General features: G+C 38.9%; 1 protein-coding gene across 2 annotated transcripts; it reads left to right on the top strand.

Annotated features, from left to right (window-relative positions):
• The first annotated feature begins 226 nt into the window (after window positions 1–226).
• syngr1 (synaptogyrin 1) lies at window positions 227–19,196 on the top strand. 2 transcript variants are annotated; one of them, XM_012961070.3, is made up of 4 exons: window positions 227–670; window positions 13,966–14,203; window positions 14,571–14,716; window positions 14,951–19,196. In XM_012961070.3, exons 1-4 carry the CDS (start codon window positions 572–574, stop codon window positions 15,047–15,049), a joined length of 582 nt encoding a protein of 193 aa, XP_012816524.1. In that variant the 5' UTR covers window positions 227–571; the 3' UTR covers window positions 15,050–19,196. The 2 variants fall into 2 exon arrangements, with proteins under 2 accessions (XP_012816524.1, NP_001016195.1); NM_001016195.2 differs by having other exon boundaries at window positions 286–670; window positions 16,119–16,647.
• Window positions 19,197–21,133: the final 1,937 nt, after the last annotated feature.

Below are 21,133 nucleotides of genomic sequence, written 5' to 3' on the forward strand. Positions count from 1 at the left end.
GGACCTTTCTCAAGGATATATATATATATATGTATATATATATATATTTAAATGTAACATTTATAATTCTTATTTACATACTTCTAACCAAACTCTACACATCAATAACTACAGCAGAAAAGCTACCTGCGAGCCTCCCCGCCATCTTTTTCCTCTCTCCTCTGTTACCATAGTGATAAGCCGCGGTCCTAGTTCAAGATGGCCGGCGCCTGGGGGGGGGCTGTCACATGGTTTAGCAGAGGAGTCAGCTGGGAAGGAGCGGGTTGCATGCTCATGCGCTGAGGTTGCCTATAGACACAGCAGTAGCCTGGAGCTGCCGCACTGACACTGAGGAAGGGCTTTGCCTGCGTTCGCTTATCAGACCGTCTGCACCAGCTGAGGCGTTTATATCCCGTGTCCATTCCCCACAGCCTGTGTGGGATACACTCCTGTCACTGTCACATTTCTCCCTCCCGTTGCGCTCGGTTAACGGATTTTACCGAGCCGTTTGCAACCAACCGTAATCTCCCGCTCCTTGCCAAGGAGACTTGCGGTATCTCTCCGGCTCCACACGTTCCTGGTGGCCAGCAGCATGGAAGGAGGCGCCTATGGAGCTGGCAAAGCTGGAGGAGCCTTTGACCCCCAGACATTCGTCAGGCAGCCCCATACAGTCCTTAGAATGGTCTCCTGGGTAAGTCTTGTTGTGTTGGAACTTGTACCCACCTGCCATTTGCCCACCCCATTCTGCTGTGTGCCACTTTGCTGCTGCCCTCACTGCCATACAAAAGCCTTATATTCCTACATCTCATCCCTATTATGTGGGAAGCACTTGGTAAACTTTGTATGTAAGAGCCATTCATATATATTTAATGAATCACTGAGGAAACTACAGCTCACAGCCCTGTGTGTGTGGGGGGTGGGGGGAGATGTCATTGGTGTTATGGTGCAGTATAGTGAGTCTGGATCTGTGATGTTCCCCTTGCAGCCCAACAGCCATGACAGCTGGAAGCTGAGGGAAGGGGATATGGGAGTTGTAATTGAACAACAGATCAAGCAGTGATGATTGGCCCTTGCATGGGTGTTAGCATCCCTGATCATCATGAATAAGTACCGGTCACAGTGCCTCCTACCCACTGCTGGTGTGTGTTACAGCTGAGCAACATCATATGACATTTACCAAGGTTAGATCAGCCCTTCATACAAGGGATTATATGCTGAATTCCTTCTAGCCTCAAGATCCGCAATTATAGCCAGCCAGTGTATTGTTGCCATTGTGTCAATGGACTGTGTGGGCCCCCCACCCCAGGAATATCATTATACAGACTTACAGGGAGTATTTGATGTGACCTTTTGTGGGCTCACTGTCTGCCAGCTGAATGCCAATGCTCTTTTACTGGAATAATGTTGTTTTCAGCCTTCTCGCAGGACACATATACATTTGCTTTCACCTTACTGTTAAGATCAAAATAAAGCAAATGTTCTTGTAATGTGTGTAGGGCAGCACAGCGGTGGCATTCCTGCTCTGGCAGCTCTGGGGTGCTAGGTTTGATTCCAGCCAGGGCACTGTTCCACCTGGGCTTGCTGCTGGTAATTCACTTTCCTTCAGCGCTCCAAAAACACACAGGCAGGTTATTTGGCTGTTAATAACATGGGCCCCAGTGTGTGTGCATGCAAGAGGGTCCATAGACAGTAAAATGTTGAATTCACACTTTAAACACAGTCAGAATTTATTTTCACCATTTCTGCTCCAGCTGTGCAAAAGGAAACACACACTTTATTTATATAGAATGGAGATGATTATACTGTACATTGTCTATTAGATTGTAATCTCAAACAAGCAGGAAATTATTATTACTATTAACACATACTTATAAAACAGCAACATATTCTGCATGGCTGTACAATAGACAGGCACATTATTTAAAATATTAACCAATACTTTTGTATTATAATATACCATTATACTATTATACCATTACATTATTTAAAATATTAACCAATACTTTTGTATTAATATACCAATATTTCTATATAATCTGTATGTTCTATTTATGTGCCAGTCTATTGTAAAGCCTTGCAGAATATATTGGCATTTTATAAATATGTGTTAATAGTAATAATAATTTCCTGCCCTACTGTGTTAAGGTGTATTGTTAGGTCCTAGGCATGCTAAAGAGCCCATTTACTAACATTCGTATTTTGTTTCATTTTCACCAATCTTGGTTTTTAGCGCTAAAAATCGTGGCTTTTACTAATTACATGAAATTACATAATTCGCTGTTTTAGAGGTTTTCTGCTCAAATGAAACTGGGTTCATATTCTTGTTTAGTGCCAGAAATAACAGAAACCATAGATATTTCATAATTAAACCAGTAGACTGAACAGGGGTGTGCACTGTCCCTTTAAATGCAGTACTTGGTAAGACAGGCTACCTTGTACCCAAAGAAGCAGCATCTTATTTTACTTTCATTTCAGGATCTCTGTTCTGTATGTGAGGGTAGAAAATTCCCCCACTTTCAAGCTGCCATACATACTCAGATTTAGTTGTTGAAATTCAAACTTGGTGGCCACTGTCTGGGCATGTTGTCCGTTTCAACAGAACATTCTGTATTCCTGTTGGATCACATTCAAACTGTTGAAACTAAAATTTTCGACAGGGTGGTACGAAAGCAAAGGGGCTACTATGGCTTCTTTTCACTTCCTGCACTTCCATTCTGGAACGATAGAATGTGGCCATCCAGGTGTTTAGTCAGACATGTTTGTCCTTGGGGCCAGCAGACCGGGTTGGACAGTGTATGGCCATCTGCTCTTAAATGGGTCGTTTAACTTGTCCGGTTTATTCAGCCAAAATAGTAGCCTGCCCTACCAATATATGGTTGAGTATTTTCCATATATCTACTGGACATTTTCAAAAATCAAAGATCTCTTTGGGCTGGAAATGAGGTTCTTTTCTACCAGGTTTTCTACATAGGCCCCTATTATGATCTCTTTGTTGACCTGGGGGCTAAGCACCTGGGTAGCCAAACTGGGCAAAAGATTGTCACCAAACATTTTGTATATCCAGCTTGTTGCCATCTCTAGTATAAAATGATCTGACAATGAACACATATACACAGGGACATCTGTCAAGTAGTTCTAACCTTTATATGTTAGACAAATGTTATATAGTGATGGCAGCTCTTTAATATGTGCACTCCATCCAAACCCATGACAGCAAATGATGAATTGGACTTGCTTGCTTGGGCCTGTTGAAACCATTGGCAGTTAAGAGGTTTAGGAGGGTGCCCTATGAAAATGCAGAGATGTGCTAAATTTTCCCTTTCAGAGGAATGTTGGCAAGTACTTTTTCTCTTTTCCATATACATTAATGCATATTTTTGAAACTTTATTAGGATATAAATGGCTCAATTAGTATATTCGTATGCTAACATTTTTATATTGGTGCTGCATGATCATTTTCCCTGTTAAGCTTATTAATACACTGCTGTTTTATAAGAAAGCAGGTCCATGTAGTTTAGCCTACCAGCCCAGTAATTCCTACACGTATCCATAACTGTGCATATTCACAGAAAAGTATTCACTGGTCGTGTGAGTCACTGCCGCTTCTCATTAATGAACATATTTCCATGTGCACCAACGCTTGGAACGTCAGGCTTCTTGTCATTTTAATTGTGCTTTTCTGTTGATCTTCTGACTCTTAGAGGTCAGGCTGTTAGGCATAGCGATGTCGGCTCAAGAGCAGGATAGAGATTAAGACAAAGGGTAATGAGAAGGAGGGATTAGCGCACTAGAGAAGAGCAGCGTCCATCTGGCCTTCTTGCCAGGCCTCAGTCTCACTGGTATGGCACTGTAATAGGCCCAACAGCCTTGTGTTCTATGAACAAACATCTTCATCTTTTCCAGTAGTGACGAGATATCTTTTGAAAATTCCTTCAATAACAAATATGCCTTTGATTGTTAATGGTCTTGCAAGAAATTGTGTAGTTCCTGTCTCTTGACAAAGCTTTCCTTTTACTAAATGTAATATTATAATTATTATAATGTCTTTAGACTTATGTAATGCTATTTGTGGTACAAAATGCTGCAACCACAGATATTTAGGGACAGGAAGTCCTCCCCAAAAGAGGAGGAGTGTGTCCCAACAGAAGTCTGTCTGTCTCTATTGTTATGGCACAGGTTGTTTACCAGTTCCCAGGTAAAACAGCCCTGTATTCCCAGTGTTCTCTCTAGTATACCTTCAGGACTGCTGGGGTATATATTCACCACCCCCAGGTGACACTGTGTGTGCTCTGATCTCCAGTTATGGTGGTGTGCTTGTGTGGGTGCTGTGCCTTTTGAGGAGGCTCCGGTGAGCTGGCCCTGATTGGTTCTGGTTGGCATATCCATGTCTATATGGGATGTTCTTCCTGGAAATCATTACACATGGCCTCTTGTTATACTGACATCATAGACCATTATCCTAGGGCTTAGTTGCACTTAGCTATTCCTTACAACTAACAATTCTTTTACAACAGATCAGTCAGATGCATGGTTTGGCCAAAGAAAGAATGAAGAGGTAATAATAAATAATACAATTTATAGTAGTTATTAAGTTTAACTTTAATAATAAATAAAAAACACACATACAAAAGTATTGTAGAAATGATACCTATATTGGCTAACAATAATAATACATTGCAAGCTTTCAGAGCTCTAAGGCCCCTTTGTCAGATATATGCTTAACCTTGACATTTTTGACTTTAGTAGTCAGTTCTGTCAATTAATTTTCAAAGAATGATAGCAAAGCTAGCTAAGCCAGATGAACACGGGGCTGGGCAGACTCAAATCACTCAGGCAGCACATGGCCCAAGTAACGGGTCTCCAGTGGCATCTGGTCATTTGTATTCTGTCCAGGTATGGTGTCAGCCTGCTTGGCAGTCTGTTCAGGAAAGGGCCATATTTCAGAGATGAAAGGCTGCAGCCTAGGTGAATTCTCAGTTGTGTATGCTTCACATACCTTTATTTTATATCAGTTTGCCTCTGGATGGTTGGATAATAAAGTAATTTGTGCTTTAACACAGGGCCGCTATCAGGAAAAAGGGGAGGGGGTACAGCTGTGCCAGGCCCTGTGACATCTTCTCCTGTAAGGGGGCCCGGTTGCATATTGAAAGTTATGCAAATTGAGTAATTTATGCATAAAGTTACGGCAAAACTTATGCAATTTATTTAACTTTCGCAAAAACTGCTTAGAAAACGACGTAACTTGCCTAGAAACTTGAACAAGAAGTTGCGTATGAAGCAAAAGACAATGCAGAGAAGCTTTGCAGGGACAAACTCCACTGCCCCAATGAACTGACTGGACTTATTAGCAAATTAATTATTCATTTTAACTATTTATATTAACTGCTGTTTATAGAGTAACATCGGCTATTTATATTGGGATCCATTTACTGAATTATATCAGTGTCTTTTACATGAACTTTCCAGCAGGGGAATGACTGGTTATTCGGCCCCACAGCAACATCAATGGGCCCCTACGCTTACACAATTTACATAACTTATGCAAAAACTTTTCAAAGAAACTTTGTACCTTATGTATAAACTCCTTTGACCCCCAATTCAAATACTGACTTATTAAAACATTCATTATTTTTATTAATTTTGTGAACTACTACTGACTAGATATTGGGCCCATAATAAAGAATTTCTTCACATGCACACCCAGGCCTCTCCTGTTTCCTCCCAGTGCTCAGTAATTGTGGGGGGTGGCACCCCATACCAATATGGATTCCCAGGGGCAGGTAGATGGGAAGGGGTTAAACTTAGGGCAAACTACACTGATCCCCCCAATGAATTGACCATTAATAGCACATTAATGAACAGAACTCTTTATATGAACTGCTTATTATAGAGTAACATCAGCTATTTATGTTGCAAACACAGGGGATGTGGCCAGAATGTTGCTACAGCGGGGCCCCAAAGTTTCTGATGGCGGCCCGCTTTTACATATATAGATTGTTATTTTTGTCTGTACTTCAAATTAATGCCTTGATGAATCTGTATACCCTCAGGTTAAGGCTTGGCTGTTGGCAAGTAACAGGGATATCGGCAGACAAGTAGAAACACATTTACAGTAGCACATAGACGTTTACTTAATGGGTTATGGTGAGGTTGCGCCTCATAACCAAGAGCAAGCAAATCACCACAAGTGCACAGGTGTGTATATATACATATAGGCATCTGAGGATAAGCCCTCAGGGATATCACTGCTGACATCTTGGCAAGGCTCACTGTAAAAGGCTGCACACTAAGAGCAATGACACATGGGGAGATTAGTCACTGAGGCTAGAATGTAAATCGCCAGTGGGATGGCATACGCGACCGCGCAACAACTAATCTCCCCGTGTGTGCACCCATATTCATAACACAGAACCTCGGCATTTGGTCTCTTTTTGTATCTGCAAATATACATTCTGTGCTACTTGCCCTCATCCTGGACTGGGTGGCTGAAAAGGGAGAGCACAAACTATATGTGGGTCATATGTCCACTTTGTTGTAGGATTGATTTCTAAAATGAAAAAAACATTTTTATTTAAGCCTTAATATTACTTGGATTTGTGTGTGTGTGTGTGTTTAGTACATATTGATATGCTAACCCAGTTGAGCTCTTCATTGCTCTTTATATTTTCAGATTTCTTTTCACCATTTATATTTGCTCTCCTGTCACTGTTTTCTCCCTCTTCTTTAATTCAGAATTCACATTCTTTGCTTTCTCCCATTTCCTCTGTCGCTTCCCTTTTCCCGGTTCTATAGTATTTCTGCTTCCTGGACTTTGTTAAAGTGCATGTCTACTTTCAGCAAAGGTCTTACCAATATAATGTATTAACACAGATAGAATTAACTAATTACAAAACTCAGCATACCCCAACCGTAGTGGCAGTAAGTTATTTTTTTAGTTCAGGACAGTGCCACTGTGCATGTTTTACCAGTTCTCAGGTCTGTAGACATCCCATTTAACATGCCTTATTCATTACCTCTGTCTCTGCCCTGGTTGTCATGTAAAGTTTGTATTTTATTTTTTTTGCAGTGCCTCATTTATTCACTTACAATAAGACTACAAGGGGAACTATTGCAACAATTAAAATGCAACATAAGCTTTGTCTCTTGGAAATATGATACTTTGAAAATAAAATTCTGCACCATAGCTAAAATAATCAAGTTACTCTTCACTATCCACCTATCAGCAACCTGTCTTCATGCAGAACTTTGGGTAGGATTTTGATTGACTGGTATGTCTAATACATCTTTTAGAGGGGGCTCCCTTTCCTAGCAGAGTCAAATAACTGAGTCCAGCACAAACACAATAATTGACTTTGACAGAAATCCTGCATATAGAGAAACAGGACTGGCAAAGCCAGTTATTTTGAAAGAGTGAGCTCTTATACCTCTTCTAGTCAAAAGGGTGCCCCCACAAAAAGATATATTAGACCTAACTATTAATCTAAATCTGGCTACACCTGCTGCATGAAGAGACAGATGATGAGAGAGAAACAGTGAAGATTAACTTGGTTGTCAGATGAAGCTTATATTGATTTTTTATTTTTGCAACAGTTCCCCTTTAAAGTGACCATACAATAGACTGATAAAAGCTGCTGACCTCAAGGTGAGCACATCGGTGAAAGATCCGCTCGCTTGGCAACCTTGTGTATGGCCACCTTAAAGGTGCATGTCACAAATGTCAACAAGACAGTAAGCCAGCAATTTTTAATAATAATATGCTGTAATTGTCAGGGCTGTGGAGTCGGAGTCGAGGAGTCGGAGGCAATTGAAAAAAAAAAAATGAACCGACTCCGACTCCTACTAAATTAATTTAAATGGGAATAAATAAAAAAAAATAAAGCAAGTTTAAATGTCCCAATTCACAAACAGTCATAATTAATTACTTCTTGCTATAAGAATAAAGCCCAATGCACACAGTGCATAAACGAACGCGTTGAGTGACCATGAAGCATGCTTTTCATTGACTGTATGCTTCACTAAATGGGATGTAACGCACAGTTACGGTGCGGCAGCTCCACTGCGTCGTGTTCCTCTGTTACAGGGAACACAATGCCCACTGGGAACCTAGCCTAACTCTCACTGATAACTAATTAAGTAAAAAAAATTTGCAGGACTAGAAATACTTGTATACATGAAGGGAATGGATAGTCAATAGTTTAAGACTGAAGCTTTAAAAGATTTGAAAAACTGCTGTAATTCAGCTGTAATGTTAGCTTAAACTTTAAACATGACTATGGGATTCTAGGGAAATCATTAGGAGTAGGAGTATAGATAAAATTGTCTATCAGTTTATTATCAGTTCAGTTGTGTTTTAAGTGCCCCTTCCCCGATGTATAAAATACATTAGCATATTAAAAACAGAGGAGTCGGAAGTATCAGAAACTGAGGAGTCGGATAATTTATCTACCGACTCCACAGCCCTGGTAATTGTACCATGTGTGGTGAATGCCCTGAAAATATGGGCCAAAGTCCCTTCTATTCAGCCTTTAAGCTGCCTGCCTTGTACACATTTGGTCACTTAGGATCACTGATATCCTCAGGCCAAGAGAATCAGGGTGCCAGCGAGATGGATATGGAAATCTCATGCTGTTCTGTTTAAACTGAACTCTGTGAGATCTTCTGTTGAAGTGTAATGCTCATTTCAAGTTGTCAGCCTTACTTTTTATGTCATTTTCCTAAATGTAAAGCATTGGGCGATGCCTCTGTGCTGTAATTTTGTTTGTATTTGGTTGATACACTATTACTGATGTTTGCTGATAATTTGTTATGTGCTTACTTTATGCTGTCACAAGGAAATCAAGCAGGATGTGCTAAGACCCTCCTTGGTACATTGCTTATATGAATCGGATGTTCCCCTTTAAATTAGAGTATGACGTAGGCACAGGTTTGCATTTATTTTCTTGTTGTTATGCAACTTGTTTTTCAACTGCTATGTGGTTGCCTAATTTCCCTAGCAGCTAGGAGGTATTATTAAGATGACAGACCCCTCATTGTAGTCATCTGGAATATGCTATAGGGCAATAATATCTATTTAAACTACAGTTATATCTCTCCTGCCGTCAAAAAACTGAGCCCATCCATACACGAACAAAACACTATATCAGTTTTATCTGGGAGAGGCATCTGCGTTACATTTCCTGCAGGTCACATGCTAGAGTAATGCAGTTTCTTCTCAACTCAATTAGAGCCGGCAATGTGAGCAGTGCCTTGTGACACTCAGGAGGTCCTAAAGAATGTAGCTGAACTCACATCTTAAAGAGACATTCCTTTAACGCTCTCAATCAATCTTGGGATAAGAACTCATGGTTTGTGTGGAGAATTCGAACCTATACAGAATCTGTTCCTAACTGTTTTCTGATGTGCCTGCACCCAGAGCCGCTGTGTCGGCCCGGGCGGAGAAGATTTCAGCATGAAAATCCATACTCTGGCTTTTCTGTGCCAAAACACGCTCCACGTGCTTGCCCACCGAGCACTTCCTATTTATAAAAATATTATTGGGAAATTTGGATCTCCATAACATTATTCTACTAAAAAAATAATGTAAACATTAAATAAGCCCAGTGGGATTGTTTTGCCTCTAAAAGGTTGGTATCAAGAACAAGGTCCTGTTTTATTATTAAAGAGAAAAAGGGAGTAAATCAAATAAATACATTTCGGTTATTTGATTAAAATGGACTCTATGGGAGATGGCCTTCCCATAATTTGGAGCTTTCTGGATAACAGGTTTCCAGAGAACAGATTCCAAACAGATAATGATTAAATTCCATAACAGTGTATGAAACAAGAACTCTAAACTAAACTTTTATCAATAAAGTGTATTTACTTCTGGATTAAGCCCAATAAGAAAGCCAAATACAGTACATTTTTATGGTAAGAGTTTAAATTTACATTTTATTGTGTATCTTACAGTGTACAGGGTAGCTGTTTTTTTATTTTTTGCATTTGTGTAAAGCTATTTTGTAGGCTGATATTGGTTCAATAGCAATCTTATTTTATAAATATCAAATGAGTAGAAAAAAAACTTACAACAGGGACTCTTTCATTCAACAAGAAGGAAGTTAAGTTTCATATCTTACCCACATCTGTGTTGCCTGAACAGTAATGGACAGAAATAATTTAAAGGAACAGTAACACCAAAAAATGAAAGTATATAAAAGTAATAACAATATAATGTACTGTTGCCCTGCACTGGTACAACTGGTGTGTTTGCCTCAGAAAGACTACTATAGTTTATATAAGTAGGCTGCTGTGTAGCCATGGGGGCAGCCATTCAAAGGAGTAAAGGCACAGGTTACTTAGCAGATGACAGATAAACCCCCATTATATGGGGCTTATCTACTAGTTATCTGCTATGTAACCTGTGCCTTTTCTCCATTTTTCCAGCTTGAATGGCTGCCCCCATGGCTACACAGCAGCTTATTTATATAGTAGCTTTTCTGAAGCAAAAACACCAGTTTTTTTGTAGAGCAGCAGCACATTATATTTTAATTACTTTAAAACACTTTATTTTTTTGATGTTACTGTTCCTTTAATAAACCCCATTTTTTCTAACTTAATAAAGGGACACAATTGATCAGTTACTCCTTTGGATCACAAAATGTGGGGTTCAGTTTATTTTATATCTCAAAAAGCAGATCTAGGGTTATAATTTAAAGGAGCAAGAATTGTCAGCTTGCCTCTAGGATAAGTGCTACTAGGGAGGAGTGAGGAGGTGTTGGTTGAGCCCAGCAACACTTTGCATTCATAGAATGTAGCTAAAAGAGTTGCACCTTAGAAACATACTTTATACAGTGTTGTTATTCATTACACGCAAGCTGGGGAAGCCTGTGGGATCCAAAATACTAGGGTGTTAAACAGAGGACTCTGTACCCATGTTATGGGTATGTATTTAGCATTTGTATTGGGGAACAGATAAGGGTTTGCTGCAAGATTATATGCAGAAATGCACTTTGGACAGATCTTGGCACACAGTTGTAATTAGTAGGATGTTGCTCTTAGTTTTTTACACAGAAACATACTGAAAAATCTGATTCAACTAAGGGCTGTTGGTCTTTGGTTTCTGCTTATTTATAGGTTGCCATACATTGATAGAACCCCTCGTTTGTCAAGGTCACAAATGAGTGGATCTTTCCCCAATATGCCCACCTTGAGGATCATAGTCGCTGCTATGCAGGCTGTCATATAGAGGGACACATCAATGTGCAGATCCAGTACTCCATCCAACGGGAAAATCAAACCTGCCTGATCAATATCTGGCCAATTTCCAGCCAGATAGGCCTGCCGGAGGGCCCCATACAAGGGTAGATAAGCTGCTGACTCCTAAAAAACTTTTTACTGGAGTAAAAAAGAATAGCTTTCAGTGGCTTGTTCTATATTTAGGATGCAGTTGTAATTGGTGTGTATTAGAGATTTCTGTTTTCGGGCTAATTTTATTTATAATATTTACAAATTATTTTTAAGCATGAACTAAAAAAGAATCATGTATAGCAGCTGTAATGTGAAATCTAAATAAGACAGCATTAGCTTTGGTGGGGGTCTTAGCACTGTGGGCTTGGTGTGCAAGTAACAGATAACTGCAAGTAGCAGATGCAAGTGACCCACATTGCTATAATTTTGTGGTTGCATAAAAAAAAGCATGAGATCAAAGGGTTAGTGCTTTTTTATACAGGTATAGGACCCGTTATCCAGAATGCTTGGGACCAAGGGTATTCCGGATAAGGGGTTATTCTGTAATTTGGATCTTCATACCTTAAGTCTACTAAAAATAAATAAAACATGAATTAAACCCATTAGGATTATTTTGCATCCAGTAAGGATTCATTATATCTTAATTGGGATCAAATACAAAGCACGGTTTTATTTTTACAGAGAAAAAGGAAATCAATTTTAAAAATATGAATTATTTGATTAAAATGGAGTCTATGGGTGACAGGCTTTCCATAATTCGGAGCTTTCTGGATATCGGGTTTCCATATAAGGGATCCTTACCTGTACAAGTCACATAACATGAAGGGGGAATTCTTTAAACCTCATACATTTTTGTAGGGGGCATATTATATTGCCTAAAGTGCTTTATTTAATGTCATCACTGGTGTTGGCACTAACACCAACACACTGTCAGAGCGGACCATGCGTGTGTAAGGCTGGTGATGCCCATAACAACAAAAGGTGAAATACCCCTGTGTGGTACCTGATACATAAAGGCACATCTCTTTGTGCTTCCTGAATGAAGGAGTTGCACCCATGTATGTATGCAGAGGACAGAGCTCAGCTTTAGGCACAGGCACTCTCTACATTGTGCTAGATTCACCATGAATGCAGGAATTAACACAAGTATGCAGAGCACCAGCTGAATTGTATTGGGTGCAATTAAAGGAACAGTTCTGTGTAAAAATGAACATGGGTAAAATAGATAGATTGCGCAAAATAAAAAATATAAATATCTATAAAGGCTGGAGTGAGCAGATGTCTAACATAATAGCCAGAACTCTACTTCCTGCTTTCAGCTCTCTAACCTCTTAGTTAGTCAGTGACTTTAGGGGGGGCCACATGGAACATAACTGTTCAGTTAGTTTGTGATCACGCAGGTCAGATTCAAATGCAAAATAACTGAGCAGTTATGTCCCATGTGGCCCCCTCAAGTCACTGATTGGTTACTGACTGCTAACAGCTTAGAGAGCTGTAAAGGAGGAGTTCTGGCTATTATGTTAGATATCTGCCCACTCCAGCCTTTATAGATTACATTTTTGCCTAACTAACTATGTTTTTTATTTTGTGCAGTCTGTCTATTTTACCCAATTTTATTTTAACACTGAACTGTTCGGCCTTATCACAAAATAGTAGATTTGGTACATCCCTACTTACTAGCAGTAACAATTTATAGTTAGGGTTATAAGCTCGCCAAACTCTTTTTGCTGTTGCTCCCAGTCGCCCCAAAGCAGGTGCCCATTTTAAATTTCTGACTTGGAGACAAGTTTTGGAGGCATAAGGGCCATGTGGACTGCCACGGAGAGCTTTCTGTAGGCTGCCATTGGCATTGGGCTACCAAATAACCAACCACAACCCTTATTGGTCACCGCTTTTTTCATGATTGTGTTGCTCCCCAACTGTTTTAATTTTTTTATGTTTATTAGTAAGGGGCTCACATAGATTTTGGCAAGGCTTCAATTTATTATTCAAATGATGGATGAAACTTCCTTTATTGCACACAGTTTTAGGGTTACCTTTTTGGGAAAGGGGTATCTACCCCTTAAAATTCCATTTTCTACTGAGTGGGACTGAAGCTATATAGCTGAAAATGAGCAGCTGGCCACCAATCCTACACTAATTTATGGGGCTGATTTACTTACCCACGAACGGGTCGAATGGAGTCCGATTGCGTTTTTTCGTAATGATCGGTACTTTGCGATTTTTTCGTATGTTTTGCGATTTTTTCGGATTCTGTACGAATTTTTCGGATCCAATACGATTTTTGCGTAAAAACGCGAGTTTTCCTATCCATTACGAAAGTTGCGTAAAAAGTTGCGCATTTTGCGTAGCGTTAAAACTTACGCGAAAAGTTGCGCATTTTTCGTAGCGTTAAGTTTTAACGCTACGAAAAATGCGCAACTTTTCGCGTAAGTTTTAACGCTACGCAAAATGCGCAACTTTTTACGCAACTTTCGTAATGGATACGAAAAACTCGCGTTTTTACGCAAAAATCGTATTGGATCCGAAAAATTCGTACAGAATCCGAAAAAATCGCAAAACATACGAAAAAGTCGCAAAATGTTCGTTTTCAAGTCGGAACTTTTCCAATTCGGGTCGGATTCGTGGGTTAGTAAATCAGCCCCTATGTGTCTGGCATTGCTGCTGCTTTTATGAGAGAGTCATTCATGAAAACAAAGAACACGGCTGAATGTTATGGTTTTATATGTAAATTCTTTATCCATTCTCTTTTTTCTTCAGGTCTTCTCCATAGTGGTATTTGGCTGCATTATTAATGAAGGATACATAAATGCTTCAACTGAAGCGGAAGAGCATTGCATCTTCAACCGAAATTCAAGTGCCTGCGCCTATGGGGTGACTGTAGGGGTGCTTGCATTCCTAACCTGCCTGCTGTACCTAGCAGTAGATGTCTACTTCCCACAAATAAGCAGTGTCAAGGACCGTAAAAAAACTGTCATATCGGATATTGCTGTGTCTGGTGAGCCGGAACTACCCTTGTCCATCATTTCCATCCATGTTCACTGTTGTCCCCTCATATGTCTGCTCATACCTTTCATTTTCTGAATAATGTCACATTACTGTAACAGGCTCATTAACAATGACTGACTTTTTTTAATTACTAAGATTAAGTCCATGTTACCCTGCTTTGATTTTTCATTTTACCCTCCCACTCTTCCATGTTTGCTCTGGAAGGTTCCATGGTGTGCATCTAAGCTTCCTATCCCTCTTGTATTTGCTTTGATTGGGATGTGTTAACATTTTTCTTTTTGTAACTGATTCACATAATTGATTTTAAATTGAACCCCTCGCCTCATCTCATCTTTCTGTTTATTCTCCCATTCTAGGTCTGTGGGCATTCTTTTGGTTTGTTGGCTTCTGTTTCTTAGCCAATCAGTGGCAGGTTTCCAACCCAAATGACAACCCCATGAATGAAGGAGCAGATGCTGCAAGAGCAGCCATCGCATTTTCCTTCTTCTCCATTTTCACTTGGGTAAGTAGATTTGTGTTTTTTATTCTACACTAAATAAGGGATAAGGGAAGCCAGTATAATTTGTTATGTATGCAGTATGTCGTTTAGGTGGTCCTTGTCACATAACAAATGCTCTTTTTAAGCAGCTACCCAGGTAACTGCACATGACATCCTTCAGCCTGACTGCTGTGGGTAATTAGAATTTTTGAATTAAGAAATGGATCTTATTTTCTTATAACTTTATCCCTCCCACAGGCCTTCATAGCAGTGCTGAGGCACCAGCATCTGAAAGAAATTGTCTTCCAGGAGGAGTACAACAGACTTTTCCCCCCTACCCCCCAGTCCTTCCCTTAATGTATGATTAACAAATGAAGGGGTGCACTGCTCTTCAATGCTTCAGCCTCTATGTGCCAATAATTTCTTTATTATAGTGTTTCAGGGTTTCTGTTGTAGTTATTTAACTATACTATCCACTAATGGGCTAGTATGGTGATGCTGATGCCAAAGCCTTTTTTATTGTACTCCCACAGATGTGGCGTGGTTTACATCCTGCAGCAATACACTGGCAGGACATGTACATATCAGTATTTTAGCATTTCGGGCAAAGCCTTAGAAGAGGCAGTCTAAAAAGTCTGCCTTAATGCCAAGATGAGATTGCAAACAAAACATGCCATATTTCCCATATACATGTGAATATTGCCAAGTTTTACATTGCACCTTCCATGTTCCAAAGAGCTCCAGTCTTTAGTATGGACTATGGTACCAGGGGAATTTGTCTGCTGTTGCCCTCAGACAGAAAACACTGAATACTCCAGGAGGGAAAGCACCCTGTCTGAAGCACACGGAGTGATCACAGGCAGACGTCCAGACATGAGCATACAATACAGTCATTGCTATTCATAGACAGCAAGCAGAGGGGGTGATTGTTCTCCACCTGAGGGCAGCCGCAAACAAAATTGCTCTGTGTGGCCTGTAAAGTCATTTTAAAATAATACAGATCACATAGTAAACTCCTTCCAGAAAAATATGTCTCTGCTTCTTATATTGTTTGCACACAGTTATGTCTGCTAACATTGGTGTAGTCTGACTGGAATTTCACTTGCTGCCCTGCACACATCTCTGTGGGCAGAAAGAATTATTGCCACTGTTTACACTATATAATATTTATTTGTTTATGTGCATCTCACTTCTGCAGTACATCACTTATCTCAGGAAGTAAATGCTGATAAAGGCCAAGGGAGAACAAATAAAGGTGCACTCATAGTTATTAGAAATATGTGAAACTTCTTTATTTTTAATTTTCTGATTTAACAAATACTAACCATGGTGATGGGTGTCTGTCTCTGTCTTCTCCTCCTCCTATGTCCCTTTTGTTCACCGCACATCCTCACCCACTTTACCCTCTCCTATCCGTTACACAAAGGCGGGACAAGCTGTGCTAGCCTATCAACGATACCGTCTGGGCTCCGACTCTGCGCTGTTTTCTCAGGACTACATGGACCCAAGCCAAGACCAAGGGCCTCCTTATCCCCCTTATGCCAGCAATGAAGACTTAGATCCCTCTGCAGGTTATCAGCAGCCTCCCTCAGATGCCTATGATGCTGGCTCACAAGGTTACCAGACCCAGGATTACTGAAGGCCCCCAAAAACAAATGTCCCTGGCTGAGATGTTAGGAACTCTTTGTGGTTTTTATTTCCTTTAAAGGCACTGGCCTCTTTGATAGCAAAAGGGTTACAAAACATTCTTATTTTTTACCATAGGGTGAGGGAGAGAGTATATTTATTTTTGGTTAGTTTAAAAATACTTGATTTTTCTTGCCTGTTATCATTTTGATTGTTATTTTTGGAATTATTGCAGTTTTGCCAATCCAATTCCTTGTGGTTTCCAGGTTTTTTTTTTTGTAACCATGCTATTTTTGTGTGTCTGTTTTCATTAAAATGATAGGACTTTTGCCCATTTCAATTCTTAGTATTCTCTGGGCCATAAAAACCCTTTCACTGGACAAATTTCTATATTGTAAATTATAACAACTTATTCCACATGCAGTTTAATTTAAATATAGATTCTACTAGAGAGTTAAGTGTATTTCTGTATTTATAGAGGGTTAGCAACAGAATACAGAAAAGAATATACCGGTAGCTTATTTATTAGTCTCCCAGACCCCATGAGATTTTCCTATGTTAGAGCTACAGCGAATGCAACACAAATGCAAATATATAGGGAAGCTATTATGTTTCAAATAGCTTAATTTCTTTAGAACATCTTTGGTGTAAAAACACAGTAGATATTTAACTCCCTCCGGACAGCAGCCATTCCAGTGGGAGTTACAAAAATAGGAGCCATGCGTTACATTATATATTTTATATAACAAGGTTTGCTTTAATATTTGCAGACTATAATATAATATATAGAACTTGCTAAGACCCAAATAGGTAAAATAGTACTTACTCACAAGTACTCCCAATTCAGTTGTAAAGTTCTGCGAGAATCGAGCAGTAGTTGTAGCACACTGAAGCTTTTGGTCTGAATCCCCGAGGATCAGAAGCGATTATGAGCCTTGGATTGGACCAGTCTCACACGATCTCTTGTTCTGAGTTCTAAAGCCTTTAACATATAAATATGCTAGTCTTCTGAATACCCATTTTCATATAAAAGCTATTTTCTATAAAGGTTTGGCGTTCTAAGATACTTTAGTTTAGTCATTGTTTGGTTTCCACAATTTTTGTTGCAAAATTTTTGATTCAGTAGAGAGTGAATGGGCTCGTGGCAAGAAAAGAAATTGTACTTTGTAAAATTGCTGCTATTAATTGCTGCATTTATTACTATTAATGTTATTTAGCCCTTTTGGCTTCACCCTGAAACTAATGGCACCTATGCCATTTTGCTTCCGTGCTTTAGCAAAAATATTGTCAAAAATACGTTTCCAAAAGATGACAGATATGGATTTCCACAGTAAAAAATATCACTGGATTAATGAATACATAAAATTACAAGACATTCTGTAATTTGTACAGGTAATATATACATATCCAGCCCATTTATTCATTAAAATGAAAATGTAAAATGATCTGTCCTTGATTACACAGAATTTGGCTGCAAATAAGAGCCATCTTTGACTAGCTCTATAGGGCTTAATTGGCAAGCATCATACATAATGTACTTTGAGCAATGTGTGGGATATATGAAGGTAATGTCCAATTAAGTAATTACCTGCTTAGTGTGATGTCCCTACGTGAGTAGTGCCAGGTTGTGTGTGACACACAAATACTATATGGTCATCAGGTGACACTACACCAACAATAAGATCAGTTGGTTCTCCAACAGTCGTAAAATTGCAGCTCTACTTTGCTCACTAGCTTCCGGCAGTAAGGGTGCAGGGAGTTCCACAACACAGATAGTTTGCCTTGATAGTGATAGTGGGACAGGATTTGGATTGCGCAAAAAGCAGAGAACAAAGGCCTTTTGTAATGCTTCCACAAATATCTATGTGTCTTGCTCAGCATTGTCATTTTCTAAAAGAAATAAATGGTACATGTGATATTAAATCCTGTTTAGCGTACAAGAGATAGTAAAGCCATGGAATATTTTGCACAGAAAATATCAAAGAGCTTTATTCAGGGACATTTGGTGTTACACTACTGATAACATAAAAGTATTAAAATATTTATCGTTTATTTTATTCATTTGATCTTGTTTGTTTTGTGCTAGAATCCTGTGCTTACAAAAAAGACTAAAAAAAAGTCCTATTCAAAACAAAAATATGCTATATATTAAGAGAATATCCCTGAGATTTACTTTTAACATATGTTAAATTATAAGGGCTTTACTTAATCAGTATATATCTGGGGGGGGGACGACAATACCACTTGCCTCACGTGAAGCAATTGTCATAGACACCAATGCCACAGTACCATCTTGTGGCCATATAGAGATGGTTCTATTGTTATAGTTGTGTTGCGTTATTCTGTTATTCATTTTTATACTTGAAAAGGATTATACAGATACATAGGTGAAATCCAGAAAGGACAGTGCTTTTCCTATAAAATAAAGTGATTATTGGCTTTTCTGGCATTCCCTCAATACCACTGTACTGATATGATGTTGGATGCAAAACACATAGCAGCAACTATGACTTCTGATGTATTGTGCACTTGCCATATAATTGTTTTATGATATGTAGAATATTGTTCATTTCAGGGTTTATTTACAAGAGGGGGATAACATTGAAGCTGTATATTTTGCACCTTCTGTATATACCAGCTTTAATTCCAGACAGATGTCATTGGAAGCTTTTTTGTATTGTCTTTAGAATTAATAAACAGAATAACATAGTAGTAGGCACAAGGGTCAGCCTCCCAGCTCCACCTTCACCTTCCTGTATGCATATAATTGTATGACATCATTCTTGGTGCTCAAAAAGTACAGTTTTGGTGATGTTTTTAAGACACATGCTTGTTTAGCTTTACAAACATTAAAGTCATTTAATCAATTATGGAAAAAGGAAACGTTTTGGGGTCGTTTGTTCAATCGAAGAACACTGTTTCTTGTTTTAAGCAATATTTTAAATATTTGTGGTATGCATTTAAGATGAATCAAAATTTGTTCTTTTATTTAATCATCAACTTCCTAACTGCTGGAATTTTGCAAGCATTGTTTTAAATAAGCGGCAAACAATAGGATTAGCATTATAGATCAAGTAGATAAGCCAGTGTCCTATAGTATGTTATGCAGTACTGCACCATCATTGTTCAGCAGACTATTTTATTAAGCAACTGTAACATAAATTAACTAAAATTTGGATTATACGCAAGCCTAGAGGGTTCATCCTAACACCTAAGAGGTCCTAGTCTTGTAGGTACTAATAGGGCTTGGGATCCTAGGAAATAAATTGATGATGATGAAGGCACTATTCCTCCCTAAAAAACATTCAGTAGCTTACAGTATCTTTCTCTGCGCTTATAAGACCAGGGTTGTTAAAGATAACCTTTTGAATAATACAGTTATTTCACAAATATGTTTTTATTGTTATTTATATATCTGAGTTAAGAGTTCCTCAACCCAAGTTTTTTTCAGCTATCCATCATTTTTGTGTGTGTTTCCAGCATCAGGCAGCAGTTTGATCTGCACTACTGACTGTTTGCACTGCAGTATGAAAATAAATGTTCGGTTAAGTATACTAATATGCAGGCCAATAAATAGCCTTGTGTGGCAGTAGCCTTTAGGCATAATGAAAAGGAAAATAGACCTACTTATAAACAGGATTGGCTAGTTACTGGGCTGGCCAAATTAACTGAATACCATATGACTAGTGTTGCTACCTTTTCTGTAAAAAAAATAAATACCTGCTTTCCTAAATTTGTTCCCTATTTATAACATTGGCATCAAGCATCATTTTTACTGGCCAGGCCAGTAATATACCAGCCAGGTGACAACCCTACTTATGACATATAATAATTGTCTACCATATATCATAGCACTTTGTCTATCAGGTGGTGCTATGTCAGAAGGGATTATTGGCTTAGCTTCTGTTTATTTACTGCAGAACAAGTTTGGGAGACAATATATTCTTTACATTAATGTGGCAGTACACAGGATTCTAGCTGCTGATATTGGTCCTTTAGATCGATTCAGTAGCTTATCGGTTCGTGTATGGGCAATAACGACGGGCCTGCCTGACCGACATCTAACCTAAAATTGGGCAGGTAATTATTGGTTACCCATGGTACCATTTAGTCAGTCACATTGTACGTGTTTGTTTGTGCAGGTGCACAAAAACGACAATTGTTATATAGGGAAACACACAAATATTGTTTCATTGGTTAGAATGTGAGTAAAATAAATTTTTGATTAAATGTGCTTTTAAAAAGGGTTGGCATCACCTTCTGTATAAAAACATATTTTGTAGAGTTCAACCAGCTATGGGCCAGTCACACCAAAAAATGATTATTACCTAGTCTGTTATTTTTATACACAAATATCACACTTTCATAAATGATACCGATTAAGGACATTTTTACACTTTATTTTTTCTTATAAAATAGGAACATACCACTTATAGGAGAGGTTTAATTCAGATTTTATTTCACTCTTGAGTGTCTTATCTGTGATACTAGTCGGTCTTTGGCCCTGTTCTGCAAAATGATCTGTTCAGAACTGCAGTTTTAATCTCAAAGGACAAGAAAAGTCAGGTAAATCTTATGGCTAACCTGGTATCCCAGGCTTGGCCTGTAAACTGCACCATGTTTCTTTGTTTTCCCAGGGGTGCCTTGCATCAGAACTTGCAGTATAATAATCCTGCTAGGTGCAAGGGATCCTGGCAACATTCTGTACTGCATATGTGCTGGTGCAAGGTATAACTGCAAAATGAAAAAAACATGGTGATGCAGTGTGATTAGATTTGCTTAATGGTGCCACAACAAATTGGACCCCCCCCCAGT

Source organism: Xenopus tropicalis, chromosome 4, assembly GCF_000004195.4.
Source record: "Xenopus tropicalis strain Nigerian chromosome 4, UCB_Xtro_10.0, whole genome shotgun sequence".
NCBI classification, from domain to species: domain Eukaryota; kingdom Metazoa; phylum Chordata; class Amphibia; order Anura; family Pipidae; genus Xenopus; species Xenopus tropicalis.

Bases quoted from the DNA above. Each gene is read 5' to 3' on its own strand.
- syngr1 (NM_001016195.2), top strand. From the start codon at position 572: ATGGAAGGAGGCGCCTATGGAGCTGGCAAAGCTGGAGGAGCCTTTGAC. The intron at 14,204-14,570 runs GTGAGCCGGAAC...CTCCCATTCTAG, and splicing joins ATCGGATATTGCTGTGTCTG to GTCTGTGGGCATTCTTTTGG. The intron at 14,717-16,118 runs GTAAGTAGATTT...CGTTACACAAAG, and splicing joins TCTTCTCCATTTTCACTTGG to GCGGGACAAGCTGTGCTAGC.